The sequence below is a fragment of the Salmo trutta genome, chromosome 40 (assembly GCF_901001165.1).
Source record: "Salmo trutta chromosome 40, fSalTru1.1, whole genome shotgun sequence".
NCBI classification, from domain to species: Eukaryota; Metazoa; Chordata; class Actinopteri; order Salmoniformes; family Salmonidae; genus Salmo; species Salmo trutta.
This window is the reverse complement of record NC_042996.1, coordinates 2,380,971-2,400,997: the sequence shown is the minus strand read 5'-3', so window position 1 is coordinate 2,400,997 and position 20,027 is coordinate 2,380,971. Positions and strand designations below refer to the sequence as shown.

The following is a 20,027-nucleotide window of genomic DNA, read 5'->3' as shown; positions in this document are numbered from 1 at the left end:
TACCCTGTTCAAAGGCACTTAAATCTTGCGTCTTGCCCATTCACCCTCTGAATGGCACACATGCACAATCCATTTCTCTATTTTCTCAAGGCTTAAAATTCTTCTTGTCTCCTCCCCTTCATCTACACTGATTGAAGTGTATTTAACAAGTGACATCAGTAAGGGATTATAGCTTTCACCTGGATTCACCTGGTCAGTCTATGTCATGGAAAGAGCAGGTGTTGTTGATGTTTTGTACACTCAGTGCATATGAAACACAGAAACATCACATGTTGGACTATACTGGACCTTTAAGGAGAAACACATTGAACACTATCAACACTACACTTACACATTATACAACTATAGCAGTGTTTAACACTATCAACACTACACTTACACATTATACAACTATAGCAGTGTTTAACACTATCAACACTACACTTATACATTAAACAACTATAGCAGTGTTTAACACTATCAACACTACACTTACACATTATACAACTATAGCAGTGTTTAACACTATCAACACTACACCTACACATTATACAACTATAGCAGTGTTTAACACTATCAGCACTACACTTATACATTAAACAACTATAGCAGTGTTTAACACTATCAACACTACACTTACACATTATACAACTATAGCAGTGTTTAACACTATCAACACTACACTTACACATTATACAACTATAGCAGTGTTTAACACTATCAACACTACACTTATACATTAAACAACTATAGCAGTGTTTAACACTATCAACACTACACTTATACATTATACAACTATAGCAGTGTTTAACACTATCAACACTACACTTATACATTAAACAACTATAGCAGTGTTTAACACTATCAACACTACACTTACACATTATACAACTATAGCAGTGTTTAACACTATCAACACTACACTTATACATTAAACAACTATAGCAGTGTTTAACACTATCAACACTACACTTACACATTATAAAACCATAGCAGTGTTTAACACTATCAACACTACACTTATACATTATACAACTATAGCAGTGTTTAACACTATCAACACTACACTTACACATTATAAAACCATAGCAGTGTTTTTTTTCGACTCGCTGAAATGACCAGGCTGATGTAACTGTTATCAGGCGATGAATCATATTTTAACTGGAGGGCCATTATAGCAACACTCATCTCATTGCTGTTTGGGAGAGCTATAACGCTATCATTACTGCTGTAGTGCATCCAGCACTCAGCACACACCACTACAGCAAGCCCCTGTGGTTGTCCACAGAGGCCTCTGTGTCAGTAACTGTAATTGAGAGCATTTTCTGTGGCTTTCTGAGTACAGAACCTGAAACAATGGCTGAAAATGAGACCCACTCTATTCCCTGATTCACTTTGCTCCCTACTCAACTACACCTCTCTCATACCACACTCATTACACTGTGATTATTAGGATTAAAGCACCACTCTGACGTTGAGAGCTTCGGTTCGATGATCTAAACTTGTTTCCATTCATCAGATATAAATATATTTGTCAATGAAGGTTGGATTCTAACTGATTCTGACAGGTTAATCATAATGGGTTGTGAGCTCATTGACCCCAGTCCCCATCCCCTCTCAGCAGTGTGTCCCCATCCCCTCTCAGCAGTGTGTGTCCCCATCCCCTCTCAGCAGTGTGTGTCCCCATCCCCTCTCAGCAGTGTGTGTCCCCATCCCCTCTCAGCAGTGTGTCCCCATCCCCTCTCAGCGGTGTGTGTCCCCATCCCCTCTCAGTGGTGTGTGTCCCCATCCCCTCTCAGTGGTGTGTGTCCCCATCCCCTCTCAGCGGTGTGTGTCCCCATCCCCTCTCAGAGGTGTGTGTCCCCATCCCCTCTCAGCAGTGTGTGTCCCCATCCCCTCTCAGCAGTGTGTGTCCCCATCCCCTCTCAGCGGTGTGTGTCCCCATCCCCTCTCAGTGGTGTGTGTCCCCATCCCCTCTCAGTGGTGTGTGTCCCCATCCCCGTCCCCTCTGTGGTGTGTGTCCCCATCCCCTCTCAGTGGTGTGTGTCCCCATCCCCGTCCCCTCTGTGGTGTGTGTCCCCATCCCCTCTCAGCAGTGTGTGTCCCCGTCCCCTCTCAGCAGTGTGTGTCCCCATCCCCTCTCAGCAGTGTGTGTCCCCATCCCCTCTCAGCAGTGTGTGTCCCCATCCCCTCTCAGCAGTGTGTGTCCCCATCCCCTCTCAGCAGTGTGTGTCCCCATCCCCTCTCAGCAGTGTGTGTCCCCATCCCCTCTCAGTGGTGTGTGTCCCCATCCCCTCTCAGCAGTGTGTGTCCCCATCCCCTCTCAGTGGTGTGTGTCCCCATCCCCTCTCAGCAGTGTGTGTCCCCATCCCCTCTCAGTGGTGTGTGTCCCCGTCCCCTCTCAGCAGTGTGTGTCCCCGTCCCCTCTCAGCGGTGTGTGTCCCCATCCCCGTCCCCTCTCAGCGGTGTGTGTCCCCGTCCCCTCTCAGCGGTGTGTGTCCCCATCCCCGTCCCCTCTTAGCGGTGTGTGTCCCCATCCCTGTCCCCGTCCCCTTTCAGCGGTGTGTGACACAACATCATGTGGAGAACCTGGCACAACTACTCCGCAGAGTTACTAAGACACACAGTATACCACTCAACCAGCACTTAGCGTCTGACACCGACACTTCCTTCTCTGTCTCTCTTTTTGTCGTTGTTTGTTTTTACGATCAAACCTGCACACGATCAAAGTCTTTCACTGTAAGTTGCAGTAGTGCCCAGTTCACAGAGACTTTTAGTACAAGTCTTTCACTGTAGGTTGCAGTAGTGCCTAGTTCACAGACACTTGTCTGTGATGTTTCTCACGGCCCAGGAACAGCGCTCTAACGCTATATACATAGTCACTATTTTGGTATTTAGAAAATGACGGTTGATTTTTCTCCCCCTGGCTGTCTAAGGATGTCTCGCGCTCGCTCTTAAGGGAGTTGGGTACAGCCCGGGGTGTGTGGAGTTTCTTCCTCTGTAAAACACACTCCTATCCCCAGCTGTTTACATCTCCACCACACACGTTTGCTGTTTCCATGGTGACTGGTGTAAAGATAGTTGAGATGTCTCTGAGTTACCGGCACGGATTGGCTGATTGCCGCCGGACGCCAGCTGGAGAATTAGAGGCAGCACAGGAGAGAGAACTGGAAAAAGGCATATCATTATCACAACGACGGCTATCATTATCGTTGACGATAGGCCGTAGGAGTACAGGGTGACGCTAGATATCTGAATGAAAATGGATCCTTCTTCAATTCGTCAACAGCGTAAAATGGTGTAGCTTGAACAAAGACAATTACAATACAATTACCTGTGTGAGTCTTATGAAAAGGATGGATCTTAGTTGGATCAGCGTTGTGCTATAGCCGTTCCTCTATCAAAGACAGTACTTCTCCTGCATTTGTGTGAAGTAAAGAAACAACAATGGTTTAAAAGTTAAATATGTTTATGTGATTTCCTCACATGGCATTTCATTTTACACATCGCTTTGAACGTGATATATGTTGTCATCCTGTTTTACAATTTGACATGTTTTCTTTTTTTATAGCATGCACTTCAGAATGCCAACAAATGGCTCCACAAATACAGACTTCAAACTGGACTTGTCCTCACATTAAAAGATACAGAACATGAAGCTGGATCAAGCCCAAGTGACAGTTGCGGACGTAATGGAGAGAAACAGTGTTGGGCTACCATGACTTTCACAAGTAAACCAAGCACTCCACAAGAGACACAAAATTACATGTTCTGGATTCCAAAAAAGAAACACATTTAAATCACTTTTGTCATAGAAGAATAGATACTGATTGGTGCCCCTTGACATTTCAACGAGTTAAGCAGCAATGCACTACACAGAGAGTTTTGTGTGTGTGTGTGTGTGTGAGGGGGGGGGGGGGGGTGTCTTCACTGTACAGGTCACAGTATTCCAATCCCCCAATTACTGATGGTCAAAATCAACCCTCACTATCAAGTCAATGGAGGGGTGCTTTAGCATTGTCCTGTTATATAGGCTGTACTAGACCAGTGTATCATTTGTTGTGGCAGGTAACTAAAATCACAGTGCAAATCGGTGCCTTTCGTTTGGGAGTCATTATTGCAAATTGTATCTGATTGTTGGGGTATGGTGTCCAGGATAACACATCTCTACAGGGTACTTTAAGCTTCCTCGTTCTATGTGTTCAAACTAGCTGGAAGAGTGAAACGGGTTTCTTATAGGTTTTCATTTTTCTGCTTTACAAAAGCATGTTGTCTAGATGTTACCCTGGAGTTCAAAACACACGCATGTAAACACACACCACAGCAATGACATGGAATCCACCAAAACGTCTACGGGAAACAAAAGCATTGATGAAACCGTATGTCACATTTATTCAACTTATCCCACGTTTTTCTCTCTTTACTGTATATTAAGCAGAATTCAGATATTAATACACTCCATTTTCAGAACACATAGTGCCTCAACTGATGCATCTTAATAACACGTATTGCGAGGAGGGATACCATGGAGAGTGATTGATATGGAGCTCTAAGCATGACCCTTTTACCTGGCTCACAATCCAAAGGACAGATGAGAGAGAGAGGAGCTTCTTGACCCATGTGCTGTATTATGTTATTATTTACAAATACAATATCTAAATAAAGCAGCTAGCCTCGTCTTCCAAGAAGGGTCTTTTTTTTTCTCTTGTGACAGTTTTATGCTTCACTCAATATCCATGACATTGAGAATCTGGGAAAAAGACAACTTTCCCTGTCCCATCTATTCCCAGAATTCCAATTGACCTCAGTCTTGGTCAGTTCCTGTTTTCCCAGGCAGCGTCATTGGACCTGACGCTTGTCAGTCAACAATCCTTCACCGATGTGAGTGTTCTGGTTGGTTCACATCCTTGAGTGACGCTGTGTGATCCAATAGGATCCACACACCAATAGGTCTTGTTAGTCCACTGATTGGCTGATGACTGCCGTCATTCCAATAGGACACGTAAACGGCTAAACAGAATGTAAAGCAGGTCACATCTCTAAATATCAGAAATGCGTCTCTCTAATGATAATAATCTATAGTCATTATACCAATAACCACATGCAGATTCATGCTATTTTTGTGTTCAGATATTTGCTTCTCATTTACAGTTTATATGTAAAGATGAATATATACAAATTGATGGCCTTCTATGAAGTCATGATCGTAAACGCTCAATCAATGCACAGTATTGCAATGGGAGGGGGGGTGATTCAATAATTATTTATATACAAATATGGAAAGCGCTGGTCGTGAGCTTTTCGTTTTAATTAGGAGACAGTTTGTGTGTTCAGCAACTGTGAGATGCGTCTGACTATGTGCCAGTTGCTTAGCAACCTTCCTGCTACTAGTATAGACAAAGGATTGGCTGAGGCACATTGCTGAATGGTAATGTCCTCTGTCGTGCGACACACCTGTTAGCATCGGCAACAATTTATGTGAGTAGTAAATTCTCTCATCAATAATGAATTACATCGCTATTAATAAAACAAAGGCTCGGGTTTGATAGGACCATCAAAGGCATTCCTGCTGTCTTTTAAAGAATATACAGAAATGTGTGTGTGTGTATATGAGTGCACATGTACGCATGTGTGTATAAAGCCATGAGTCATGATGCAGAGTGGGTGCTGGTGTCATTTCCGTGTCAATTGTTGAATTACCCCCTTCTGCACACACACTAAAACAAAAGGCCATTAGCCAGAGGTGACCACCAGGGATCAGCAGCACAGTGTTCAGCAGGCAGCTCACATGCCATCCAGAATGACAATGTTACCTTTCCGCCAGGGATGTGCCTATCCCCAGCAATTAAAGAATGCTGCTCTCTGCTTGCGTGAAACCAGTAAAGACAATCTCTTTGCAGTTATCTGTGAGTAAACAATATCAGAGACACTTCAGCTTGGCAACACAGCGATTGACAGTTAAATAAGAGTACAGTAAAACATTTGAAACAGTAGCAAACCAGCATAGCCCACATGCAGAGAAAACAGAAAAACACTGTTGTGCATTTTATGTTGTGTGTTCAATCCCCCAGGTGGAGGCCAATGGCACGATGCAGACACACAAGTCCCATGCACATTCCCACGGCCCAGGCCCACCGTTTTTAACCTGTCTTCCCTTTAGTTTTTATCTCTCCTTCTCTCTTTCTCACCACACCGCTGGCAGATGATTACACAGGATGATCCATGCAAACAGGATGACCGGGCCCAGCTAGAGGCAGGTGAGAGCAACAGGGTGGCAAGTGAGAGTGACAGGGTGGCAGTTGAGATGGACAGGGTGGCAGGTGAGAGTGACAGGGTGGCAGTTGAGATGGACAGGGTGGCAGGTGAGAGTGACAGGGTGTCGGGTCAGAGGGACAGGGTGGCAGGTGAGAGGGACAGGGTGGCAGGTGAGAGCGACAGCGGGGCAGGTGAGAGCGACAGCGTGGCAGGTCAGAACGACAGCGTGGCAGGTCAGAACGACAGCGTGGCAGGTCAGAGGGACAGGGTGGCAGGTGAGAGTGACAGGGTGGCAGGTGAGAGTGACAGGGTGGCAGGTGAGAGTGACAGGGTGGCAGGTGAGAGTGACAGCGTGGCAGGTGAGCGACAGCGTGGCAGGTCAGAACGACAGCGTGGCAGGTCAGAACGACAGCGTGGCAGGTCAGAACGAAAGCGTGGCAGGTGAGAGCGACAGCGTGGCAGGTGAGAGCGACAGCGTGGCAGGTCATAGGGACAGGGTGGCAGGTGAGAGGGACAGGGTGGCAGGTGAGAGGTGAGAGGGACAGGGTGGCAGGTGAGAGGGACAGGGTGGCAGGTGAGAGCGAGAGGGTGGCAGGTGAGAGGGACAGGGTGGCAGGTGAGAGCGAGAGGGTGGCAGGTTAGAGCGACAGGGTGGCAGGTGAGAGTGAGAGGGTGGCAGGTGAGAGCGTTGTGAATCAAGACATACTCCATGACACGTTCTCTCAACCCCCCCCCCACAAAATAAAGTGACATTTTTCTTATTTTTTATGGAAGCACGTATTTTCTAAGTATCTAAATATAGCAACATGTAAATCTCCCTGATTATGAATACGTATTTACTAAATGTTGTGGCTGCTACTTTTAGAGCCACCATTCAAGAGTCCTTTTATTGCCATTATTTAAGTACAACAAAACTGAAGTAATGGGAATTCAAAGTGATGCACAGCTAAGCTACTTCGGGGGTGGCCACCACATCTACTGTTCAAAGCAACGTTTGTATGGAAGAGGAGAAGAGCAGGGTTAGTCTGTGGTTGAAACCACTAAGGTTAGTCTCTAAAGTAGCTAACAACATTCACAAAGTATATTATATGATTCCAGGATGCTACAGAGAGCTAACGCCTATGAAGCTGGCTTCTGTCGGGTGTTTTGGGGGTGGGGGTTGGGGAGGGGTGGTTGGGTGGTGCTCAGATGGAAGGCAAGCCTCGCTCTGGGCCGGGCCTCACAGGACGGATGGTATTGGGGAGCGGGAGCGCCTCAGCGGGCACGGTGAACCGTAGGGTGAGGTCACTGGAGACAGCCTCAGGGCGTTACCAGCCAAGCCCGCTATGTTGCTTAAGCTTGGGGACTTCTCACAGCCTTCGGAAGAGCAGGCGAGGGCACAGGAACGGGACATGAACACACACAGGCACGCGTGTGTTCCAAGTCCAAGCCAGCCACGTGAATGAAACAAGACAGGAGACAGGAGTGAGACAGGAGTGAGACAGGCAGCAGTACATACATACGGTGATTCATGCACATATGTAGTTTCTCATGACACAGGTTAGACGGCAAATGTCCATTTAATTGAATATGTTGACAGAACTTTGCTTTAATTACTGCTTTTGAAGTTATGCCAATATGAATGTCTCATATAATGGCATCATTACTACGTTTTGTCACACACAATTTATTCAAGCAATAATCTCATACAGATGTGTTCATATTTCAATCGCTAATTAAAGTGTTTTATATATATATCAGGCTAAAAACTGCTTTTCATTCAGGAGCTCTAGCATTTGTGCTGATGTTTACAAAGTCTCTGAAATAAAGCCAGCATCAAAAACACAGGGCGGGCAAATGTAAAATAACTGTGTTTAAATGTAAAATAACTGTGTTTAAATGTAAAATAACTGTGTTTAAATGTAAAATAACTGTGTTTAAATGTAAAATAACTGTGTTTAAATGTAAAATAACTGTGTTTAAATGTAAAATAACTGTGTTTAAATGTAAAATAACTATGTTTAAATGTAAAATAACAGTGTTTAAATGTAAAGCAAGATGATGAGGAGTATGATGATTGTGGAAATGACGGTGATGATAATGGGGAAGAGAACGGCGCTGACGAGCCTGTAATAATGACTGTAACGACAGACAGTAATCAGGGAAATATCACACTATCCTTAAATGGCCTGATCAGCAGGTGGTGCACACCAACTAAATGTACATTCATTTATATCAGCAGTCCTTTTTAAATGTCCAGACGCCAGTGAGAAACAAACAAACGGCAAACCAGCCAGACCGTTAACAGAGCTGGCCAATCAGCTGGCACAAAGACAGAGAGAGAGGAAGAAAGACAAGCTAATGGGATTGCAGCATCATTACCATACTGCAGATGGATCCGTTTGTTTCAACGTTTACTCAAAAGGGACGGCGCGCAAATGAGGCCGCTTCAGAACCAGCCGAGCTGGCAGAACAAAGGGCAGCTTCAGCTTGTGCCGACAGGTAGTGCTGGGGACTAGAAAGGACCTCATGTTTTATGCATTAACCGCTGCACTGCTGCGACCGCCACCGCCGGCTGTGGAGGCTGAGACGAGGGAACTGCTGGACGCTCGCCTCGTGCACCTAACTGTCCCGTGGGCCATGATGATGCAGAGTCGCCCTGTGGTGGGCATGGGTCCAGGTGGTGGGAGGCCCAGGGTTGTCTCATGCCTGGCAGATTGCCTCAAGACCCCGGTGGGCTGAGCATGGCACAGCACTGTCCCGGTCAACACATTGGTACCCCAGAGAGATTTACTGACTGGTTTGTGTGTGTCTCCATGTAATGGATGGTTGAGTTAAACAGGAGCACTAACTGTGCAGACATCAGAGCTGCTCTAAGTCAATATCAAATCAATGAATCAACCATAACCATTTGAACCATAGAATGAATCATAATAAGAAAAGACTCCTGCAACAGTTAAAAGTATCCTATAGTAATAATGCTATAATTAACATTAACCCCAAATGGCAGTTATAACCATGTCCTTCTACAATTACACACAGAGGAGTGGGTTGATTGCCAGGCCATACAGCAGACCCAGTGTAAGCATGAGATTTAGATTGCCTTCTGGAGAGGCAGTTCACTTCTGATAAGAGGCAATTAGCAAAAGCATAACGGAGTTCCATATTACAGTGTAGAATAGATTAACACAGCATTAACTGCTCAACATGACAGAGATAAAGCTTGGGAATTAAGATAGTGAAGTACGATTTAGTCCTAAACGTTCATTAGACCCAAAATGTAATTTCTCATTCAGACAAAATGGTTCTTTTGAAGACACTATACAGTATGGTAGTGACGTCTAACTCAACACAGGCAGCACCTGTACAAACAGCAGGTCATTCTAACTCAACACAGGCATCACCTGTACAAACAGCAGGTCATTCTAACTCAACACAGGCATCACCTGTACAAACAGCAGGTCATTCTACCTCAACACAGGCAGCACCTGTACAAACAGCAGGTCATTCTAACTCAACACAGGCATCACCTGTACAAACAGCAGGTCATTCTAACTCAACACGGGCAGCACCTGTACAAACAGCAGGTCATTCTAACTCAACACGGGCATCACCTGTACAAACAGCAAGTCATTCTAACTCAACACAGGCACCTGTACAAACAGCAGGTCATTCTAACTCAACATTTACATTACATTTACGTCATTTAGCAGACGCTCTTATCCAGAGCGACTTACAAATTGGTGCATTCACCTTATGATATCCAGTGGAACAACCACTTTATAATAGTGCATCTAAATCTTTTAAGGGGGGGGGGGGTTAGAAGGATTACTTTATCCTATCCCAGGTATTCCTTAAAGAGGTGGGGTTTCAGGTGTCTCCGGAAGGTGGTGATTGACTCCGCTGTCCTGGTGTCGTGAGGGAGCTTGTTCCACCATTGGGGTGCCAGAGCAGCGAACAGTTTTGACTGGGCTGAGCGGGAACTGTGCTTCCTCAGAGGTAGGGAGGCGAGCAGGCCAGAGGTGGATGAACGCAGTGCCCTTGTTTGGGTGTAGGGCCTGATCAGAGCCTGAAGGTACGGAGGTGCCGTTCCCCTCACAGCTCCGTAGGCAAGCACCATGGTCTTGTAGCGGATGCGAGCTTCAACTGGAAGCCAGTGGAGAGAGCGGAGGAGCGGGGTGACGTGAGAGAACTTGGGAAGGTTGAACACCAGACGGGCTGCGGCGTTCTGGATGAGTTGTAGGGGTTTAATGGCACAGGCAGGGAGCCCAGCCAACAGCGAGTTGCAGTAATCCAGACGGGAGATGACAAGTGCCTGGATTAGGACCTGCGCCGCTTCCTGTGTGAGGCAGGGTCGTCCTCTGCGAATGTTGTAGTGCATGAACCTACAGGATCGGGTCACCGCCTTGATGTTAGTGGAGAACGACAGGGTGTTGTCCAGGATCACGCCAAGGTTCTTAGCACTCTTGGAGGAGGGCACAAGGGAGCTGTCAACCGTGATGGCGAGATCATGGAACGGGCAGTCCTTCCCCGGGAGGAAGAGCAGCTCCGTCTTGCCGAGGTTCAGCTTGAGGTGGTGATCCGTCATCCACACTGATATGTCTGCCAGACATGCAGAGATGCGATTCGCCGCCTGGTTATCAGAAGGGGGAAAGGAGAAGATTAATTGTGTGTCGTCTGCATAGCAATGATAGGAGAGACCATGTGAGGATATGACAGAGCCAAGTGACTTGGTGTATAGCGAGAATAGGAGAGGGCCTAGAACAGAGCCCTGGGGGACACCAGTGGTGAGAGCGCGTGGTGTGGAGACAGATTCTCGCCACGCCACCTGGTAGGAGCGACCTGTCAGGTAGGACGCAATCCAAGCGTGGGCCGTGCCGGAGATGCCCAACTCGGAGAGGGTGGAGAGGAGGATCTGATGGTTCACAGTATCAAAGGCAGCAGATAGGTCTAGAAGGATGAGAGCAGAGGAGAGAGAGTTAGCTTTAGCAGTGCGGAGAGCCTCCGTTACACAGAGAAGAGCAGTCAGTTGAATGCCCAGTCTTGAAACCTGACTGATTAGGATCAAGAAGGTCATTCTGAGAGAGATAGCAGGAGAGCTGGCCAAGGACGGCACGTTCAAGAGTTTTGGAGAGAAAAGAAAGAAGGGATACTGGTCTGTAGTTGTTGACATCGGAGGGATCGAGTGTAGGTTTTTTCAGAAGGGGTGCAACTCTCGCTCTCTTGAAGACGGAAGGGACGTAGCCAGCGGTCAAGGATGAGTTGATGAGCGAGGTGAGGTAGGGGAGAAGGTCTCCGGAAATGGTCTGGAGAAGAGAGGAGGGGATAGGGTCAAGTGGGCAGGTTGTTGGGCGGCCGGCCGTCACAAGACGCGAGATTTCATCTGGAGAGAGAGGGGAGAAAGAGGTCAAAGCACAGGGTAGGGCAGTGTGAGCAGGACCAGCGGTGTCGTTTGACTTAGCAAACGAGGATCGGATATCACCAGCCTTCTTTTCAAAATGGTTGACGAAGTCATCCGCAGAGAGGGAGGAGGGGGGGAGGGGAGGAGGATTCAGGAGGGAGGAGAAGGTAGCAAAGAGCTTCCTAGGGTTAGAGGCAGATGCTTGGAATTTAGAGTGGTAGAAAGTGGCTTTAGCAGCAGAGACAGAAGAGGAGAATGTAGAGAGGAGGGAGTGAAAGGATGCCAGGTCCGCAGGGAGGCGAGTTTTCCTCCATTTCCGCTCGGCTGCCCGGAGCCCTGTTCTGTGAGCTCGCAGTGAGTCGTCGAGCCACGGAGCAGGAGGAGAGGACCGAGCCGGCCTGGAGGATAGGGGACAGAGAAAATCAAAGGATGCAGAAAGGGAGGAGAGGAGGGTTGAGGAGGCAGAATCAGGAGATAGGTTGGAGAAGGTTTGAGCAGAGGGAAGAGATGATAGGATGGAAGAGGAGAGAGTAGCGGGAGAGAGAGAGCGAAGGTTGGGACGGCGCAATACCATCCGAGTAGGGGCAGGGTGAGAAGTGTTGGATGAGAGCGAGAGGGAAAAGGATACAAGGTAGTGGTCGGAGACTTGGAGGGGAGTTGCAATGAGATTAGTGGAAGAACAGCATCTAGTAAAGATGAGGTCAAGCGTATTGCCTGCCTTGTTAGTAGGGGGGAAGGTGAGAGGGTGAGGTCAAAAGAGGAGAGGAGTGGAAAGAAGGAGGCAGAGAGGAATGAGTCAAAGGTAGACGTGGGGAGGTTAAAGTCACCCAGAACTGTGAGAGGTGAGCCATCCTCAGGAAAGGAACTTATCAAGGCGTCAAGCTCATTGATGAACTCTCCAAGGGAACCTGGAGGGTGATAAATGATAAGGATGTTAAGCTTGAAAGGGCTGGTAACTGTGACAGCATGGAATTCAAATGAGGAGATAGACAGATGGGTCAGGGGAGAAAGAGAGAATGTCCACTTGGGAGAGATGAGGATTCCAGTGCCACCACCCCGCTGGCTGGATGCTCTAGGGGTATGCGAGAACACGTGGGCAGACGAGGAGAGAGCAGTAGGAGTAGCAGTGTTGTCTGTGGTAATCCATGTTTCCGTCAGCGCCAGGAAGTCTAGGGACTGGAGGGTAGCATAGGCTGAGATGAACTCAGCCTTGTTGGCCGCAGACCAGCAGTTCCAGAGGCTGCCGGAGACCTGGAACTCCACGTGGGTCGTGCGCGCTGGGACCACCAGGTTAGAGTGGCATCGGCCACGCGGTGTGAAGCGTTTGTATGGCCTGTGCAGAGGGGAGAGAACAGGGATAGACAGACACATAGTTGACAAGCTACAGAAGAGGCTACGCTAATGTAAAGGAGATTGGAATGACAAGTGGACTACTCGTCTCGAATGTTCAGAAAGTTAAGCTTCTGTTGCAAAAATCTTATTGACTCAACACAGGCATCACCTGTACAAACAGCAGGTCATTCTAACTCAACACAGGCAGCACCTGTACAAACAGCAGGTCATTCTAACTCAACACAGGCAGCACCTGTACAAACAGCAGGTCATTCTAACTCAACACAGGCAGCACCTGTACAAACAGCAGGTCATTCTAACTCAACACAGGCAGCACCTGTACAAACAGCAGGTCATTCTAACTCAACACAGGCATCACCTGTACAAACAGCAAGTCATTCTAACTCAACACGGGCATCACATGTACAAACAGCAGGTCATTCTAACTCAACACAGGCAGCACCTGTACAAACAGCAGGTCATTCTAACTCAACACAGGCATCACCTGTACAAACAGCAAGTAATTCTAACTCAACACGGGCATCACCTGTACAAACAGCAGGTCATTCTAACTCAACACAGACATCACCTGTACAAACAGCAGGTCATTCTATCTCAACACAGGCACCTGTACAAACAGCAGGTCATTCTAACTCAACACAGGCATCACCTGTACAAACAGCAGGTCATTCTAACTCAACACAGGCATCACCTGTACAAACAGCAAGTCATTCTAACTCAACACAGGCAGCACCTGTACAAACAGCAGGTCATTCTAACTCAACACAGGCATCACCTGTACAAACAGCAAGTCATTCTAACTCAACACAGGCATCACCTGTACAAACAGCAGGTCATGACCTCATAAACAACCTTGATTCTATTTCTATTGTTTCTATTTGTCTGGTGTTTAGTATTGTTCTGTGTTGTGTTCTTTAGCCTACATTTCAGTGACGGCATTTAGCATGCCTTTCAAAGATAGAAGGCTTGTCGCGCACTTTGTCTGCTCTGTCTGGTGCTGTAGATGGATACTACCTTCCTGACGACCTTTAGGGCACGGTGGTGGGAAGACTGGGTCGCCACACAACATGACCTTTCCACAGACACAATAAAGGCTACACCACTGCAACATCCCCCTATAGCCTCAGGCTGGATTACATTAGCAGACGAAGGCCTCTCTTTCTTCCTCCCCTTTCCTGAGACGAATTCAACATGTGGGCAGATGCAGGAAGGAGACTTTTCGTGGATCATCTGATCATTGTCCATATCCCAAGGGGTGAGTAGTGTCAACTGAATGTAGCAGTAGGTCTCCCGTATCACACAAGCTAGACCAGTGGATTAGGTTTGGTGGTGGTATTTTAGTGACCAATACCACAAATTAAGCCCCACAGCCTTGAATGAGCAAGGAAACGCCTAAATGATTTAGTTATGAATCACCATTAATGAATGATGATTTATGAATTCCCAATAATGATGTAACAATGAATAATGGATAATGGACATTGACATTTGCCATGCCTTTCAAAACCAAACAAAAGCCATGAAAATAGACACGTCCATGATGACGGGTGCTGATGCACATGCATAAAGATCCTGATCCAGAGGGGTGGTGCAGTACCTGTCTTCCTGACCCCACCGTCGGCAGGGCAGGTGTAGTCACTGGCAGCCAGCAGGAAGCACGTCCCCCCACTCCTCCGCTCCTGCTCTGGGGTGCTGGACCTGCGCATGGGGACCCTCTCCTCTGTGCTGGGGGACATGGTGAGATCACTGCCTCCACTGCCGTCCCCTGACAGCACTGGTGACCGCAGGGAGAGAGGAGGAGGGGGAGGAGGAGGGGTTAAGGGTGGTAAGGCGGAAGAGGGGGCAAGAAAAGGCAGGTCAAGGGATCGAATCAGGACACATCAAACAAACTCCCACATCAAGAGCGCTTGCCAAAAGCAACGAGATTCTCCCCTTGCCCTCCCCTTCTGTCTATACATGAATAACCCCTAGCCCACTGACAAATTCCACCTTAAGATACAATGGTGGTGTGCTGGCGGTCTCACCTGATTGGTTGCGCTCCAGCACCCTGCTCCCCTGCATGTTGCAGAGGTCCCCCTGGGGGCTGTTGCAGGGGGTGTTGAGGTCTACTTTGAGGCAGGTTGGGGATCCCCCCAGTGCGACCTGGGGGATGTGCCTCTTCCTCTTCTTGGGAAGCTTCTGCTTGGCCATGGCCAGCGAGTAGTACATTCCAAAGTTATTGACGATGACGGGCACAGGCATGGCTATCGTCAGCACGCCCGCCAGGGCGCACAGCGCGCCCACCAGCATGCCCGACCACGTCTGCGGGTACATGTCACCGTAACCCAGCGTGGTCATGGTGACCACGGCCCACCAGAAGCCGATGGGGATGTTCTTAAACATGGTGTGTTCGCCAGCCGTGGGGTCGTTGGGGTTGGCGCCGATGCGCTCGGCGTAGTAGATCGCGGTGGCGAAGATAAGCACACCTAGGGCGAGGAAGATGATGAGGAGGAGGAACTCGTTGGTGCTAGCCTTCAAGGTGTGACCCAGCACCCGCAGCCCCACGAAGTGTCGCGTCAGCTTGAAGATACGCAGGATCCTGACAAACCTTACCACTCTGAGGAAGCCCAAGACGTCCTTAGCTGCTTTAGACGACAGCCCGCTCAAGCCTACCTCCAGGTAGAAAGGCAGGATAGCCACAAAGTCGATGATGTTGAGCAGGCTCTTAACAAACTCCAGCTTGTCTGGGCTGAAGATGACACGCACCATGAACTCCAGGGTGAACCAAAGAACGCAGACACCCTCGACATAGGTGAGTGCTGGGTCCGTCTCGATAATGTAATCAGGACCCAGGTCCGGCAGGCTGCCGTTGAGCACCGCCTCAGACTTGTTGATGATGGTGATGGTGTTGAATGCCTCATGGGTCTCCAGGCAGAAGGTGGTGATCGAGACCAGGATGAAGAACAAGGAGGCAAAGGCCACAAACTGGAGAAGAGGAGATGAGATAAGGAGAGAGAGGGGGGAGGGAGATTAGAGAGAGAGGGAATTAGAGAGACTTTTGAATGTCAAACTCTGTTGTGTCATTGCAGCTCATAAAGCACAATACATACAATCTGGATAACCTTCTATTTACTAATTCATTGATTCACTCATCACACACAGAGAAAGAGAGAGACAGAGAGCGAGAGAGAAAGAAAGAGAGAAAGAGAGAAAGAATGAGAGAGAGAGAAATAGAAAGGGAGGGAGTGAGGGAGGGAGGGAGGACCATAGCAACGTTAATTAACATCACCTTCATCAAATACAATATACTCCAGAGAGAGAGAGAACAATCTATTAGTACTAGCAATAAACCCAGCCAGTGGCTCACTGGGACGTGGCCTGGCAGTCTTAATGCAGTTAAACCCACTGACTGGCCCACTCATTCCCTCAAACCTATCGGTGAAGGTTCATTGATGCAGAAGGGCTTACAGTATTCAAGTCTTAAAAAACATTCAGTCACTGTTATAAAGTGTGTTTGAGTGAATGAGGTGTCATCCTTTTGAGTGGATCAGGAAAGATCTGTCCAGTCCATTTGGTAGCCTGGTAGTGGGTACCAGTCTGTTTCTGCCATCATGCCACTCCTTTCCACCTTGTCATGCCATGTTTGGTTTGCATGACTGTATGGAGTAGGTAAGAGCTCAAACAGATAAAGGATCAGGCTGGGTTTTTGTTCAGCAAGTGAGTCACAAATTGTGACAAATATATTTCTAAAAAGCCATATACAAAAACAAATACTTGATTGATGGATCTCATTGTCTGCGTTTAAACGGGCAGCACAATTCAGATTTTTTTCCTCTCCACTATTTGGTCTTTTGACCAATCACATCAGATCTTTGGGTCATAAGACACCAATTAGTATGGAAATGCAGCCTTGTCCTCCACATTACAGATTTACAATCCAGCCCCAATGACTGAGTAGAAAGCAGTATAGAAATGTCGTTCTACACAGCATAAGCCCGCATTCTCTGTGTAATGGACTCAGACTACCTCTTCAGGTCAGTTCAGATTGTCTCTCGAAAACTAGTCTGTACACATTGCTTTAGATGAGCAGAGTGGCACAGGGGAATTCTGCCAAGCGGTGGGTGTAGCTGGTGCATAAAGTCAGGCTCAGGAGAGCAGAGATGAGTGAGCAACGCACTTTACTAGAGAAAATAGCACAAAGTAAACATACCAATGTGCAAACAATAACAGTTGCCACAAAACACGGGTGAAAATAGCACCCGGAAAAAACCGGGACCGTACCGACCTGAACAATAAACAATCACACACAAAGACATGGGGGAAACAGAGGGTTAAATACATGACCAGTAATTGGGAAATGAAAACCAGGTGTGTGGGAAACAAAGACAAAACCAATGGAAAATGAAAAGTGGATCAGCGATGGCTAGAAGACCGACGACGTCGACCGCCGAGCGCCGCCCAAACAAGGAGAGGAACCGACATCGGCGGAAATCATGACAAATTCAGTTTATAGGTTAGTCAATAACAACTATTTCAGTTGAATGTAGCTAAAGGCAATAATTACAAGAGGAAATCCTTGAAGTATATTATTTTCTAATACAATAGACAACAAAAAAACATGATTTTTTACATGTGGTGAATGTCAACCTTATATTAGTTCAGAAACCCCCCTAAATAATAAAGCAATTGTGTGATTTTAACCAAAATATCGATGCAGAGAGAGAGAGAGACAGTGACAGAGACAGAGAAGGATATATATTCCTAGGAATGAGTCACCTTTTAATTAAACATCAGCTGTTGGTGAGACACAGTGAAGGTTCTTTAATCAGTCTCTCTGTCTACTGCCTAAACCTCTGTTTCAGTCTTCACTAGCTGAAATCTCTCTGTCACTCACAAAACATATCTCAGGGTCTGCACAGTGCCCCCACGGCAAAATCAAGCCGAGACAGGATGACTAAAGAGCCCTCATTGGTCCTATTCATTAACCCCTGTATAACGATATGCGCTGAGAGTTGGAAAGCAAGTTCAGGGAGTGAGTGTTTTAATGACATAAACAGACCATAATACAAAACAAGAAACACGAACAGAACACAGACAGGAAACAGAAACAATAACGCCTGGGGAAGGAACCAAAGGGAGTGACATATATATGGAAGGTCATCAGGGAAGTGATGGAGTTCAGGTGAGTCTGATGACGCGCAGGTGCGCGTAACGATGGTGACAGGTGTGCGCCGTAACGAGCAGCCTGGTGACCAAGAGGCTGGAGAGGGAGCACACGTGACACCCTGGGTCTAGTTTACTGACCAAAGCCAGAGGAAGTGGGAGACGACAGGGGGATTGATTTCATTGGGACTATGTTGTACAGCCTCAGTGGCAGAGATTGTGACCTTTCTGGTTTGCATGCATCCCTATCCATGTTTTTATGACTACCGTGAAACATTCAATGATTTAGTGTATTCTTCAGTGGAAGGCTTTCAACTTTGCCCTTTAAAAGTAGCCACTATATGTATGAATGTCAACAGCATGGTCGCTACACAAAACAATTTACTTCAAAATGTCCACTGCATCACGTGGTTTTGACTTGAGCTCCAAACAGCCAGACCTGTTGTACTCAGAAACTGATTTCCTTGGCAGACAAAATTCAGTCTGTTTGACCCAGATGTGTAGACTGTGTGCGCGGGCGTATGCATTTGTGTTTGTATGTGCAAATGGAGCTGGGTCCAGAGAGGTGTGCAATTTGCTCCTCTCCTCCCTCCATCGCTCTCCCTCCATCTCTCCTAGAGCTCAGAGGAAGTGGTTTCACACCCTCCCTTGTTTTGAATTGTATGCATTTCTGGTAGAACACTATCTAGGGAATAGGGTCCCATTTGGAACGCAGCCTATGACTCATGCAGTCTCAGAACGTCATTCTGCACTCATGAAGTCTATCTGTGCATTCATCCTTGCAGTCACTGGTTGCATGCAGCCTTTCACATGTATTATGCATGTCTTTTTCAGAACGTGACTTTATTTTATTCATAAACTTTCTGTATTTTTTTGTCACCAGGAGGACAAGTTCTAAAAAGGCAGCAGACATCAGGCAACTGAGAGAAACTATAAATGAAAACCCCTGAATTTACTTTGCAAAGTTAACAAGCATTCGTTGTTCCAGAACCGAGGTACTAGCTATTTAATAATGGATCTCTACAGCGAGCCAAGTGAATAGTCAAGGCCGCAACAGAACAGAACATGAAATCGTGAAGCACATTTACCATTTTGAAGTAAGAGGCAGGCACGGGAGCAATACAATGGACAGAAGCTCAGTTGTTTAGTGATTTACAATGTGCCGCCACGCCATCTGTTCTAGACAACATCTTTACTTTCCAGAGCTTCACAAAAGCCTTCACCTTTTTCTACTGCATCTACTTCAACATAATATTGAGCACTGAAGACAGATTCATAACGCACTTCCCACTAACCACAATCTTGTGCAACTTAGGAACAAAAACACCACTTTGACCAGAAAAACTGTGTGGCGGTATCAACTACAGCTGGGTTAAGTGTGTAAACTGGTCCTCAAAATGGGGAATGTCTTCCTTTTAAAGTAACAACCTTACTAATAAATATCTAATGTATCTTGTCTTTATAACTCACACTATTTCTCTTTCTCCTGCCATTCTCATGAACACAAAACAAGAAGACTGCGGCCATGATGCTTCCTTCCTTCCTACCCATGAGGCTCCCTTCCTTCCTACCCATGATGCTTCATTCCTTCCTACCCATGATGCTTCATTCCTTCCTACCCGTGATGCTTCATTCCTTCCTTCCCATGATGCTTCCTTCCTTCCCATGATGCTTCATTCCCATGATACTTCTTTCCTTCCTTCCCATGATGCTTCTTTCCTTCCTTCCCATGATGCTTCTTTCCTTCCTTCCCATGATGCTTCTTTCCTTCCTTCCCATGATGCTTCCTTCCCATGATGCTTCTTTCCTTCCTTCCCATGATACTTCTTTCCTTCCTTCCCATGATGCTTCTTTCCCACCTTCCCATGATGCTTCCTTCCCATGATGCTTCTTTCCTTCCTTCCCATGATACTTCTTT

The 20,027-nt window shown here is 47.0% G+C and overlaps 1 protein-coding gene across 3 annotated transcripts in view; it reads right to left on the bottom strand.

The window, feature by feature from the left end:
• Nucleotides 1–3,430: 3,430 nt before the first annotated feature.
• Nucleotides 3,431–20,027, bottom strand: part of LOC115180277 (potassium voltage-gated channel subfamily C member 2) — a 93,792-nt gene continuing 77,195 nt past the window's right edge. Inside the window, exons 2-5 of one of the 3 annotated variants that reach the window (XM_029742239.1) lie at nt 14,992–15,931; nt 14,565–14,741; nt 5,793–5,883; nt 4,854–4,989 (exon numbers count right to left, since the gene is read on the bottom strand). In XM_029742239.1, coding sequence (XP_029598099.1) covers nt 5,825–5,883; nt 14,565–14,741; nt 14,992–15,931 — 1,176 coding nt within the window. In that variant the 3' untranslated portion in view covers nt 4,854–4,989; nt 5,793–5,824. Of the gene's footprint in view, nt 7,591–14,564; nt 14,742–14,991; nt 15,932–20,027 lie in introns of all 3 variants that reach the window. The other 2 variants (XM_029742238.1, XM_029742237.1) reach the window with 2 other exon arrangements.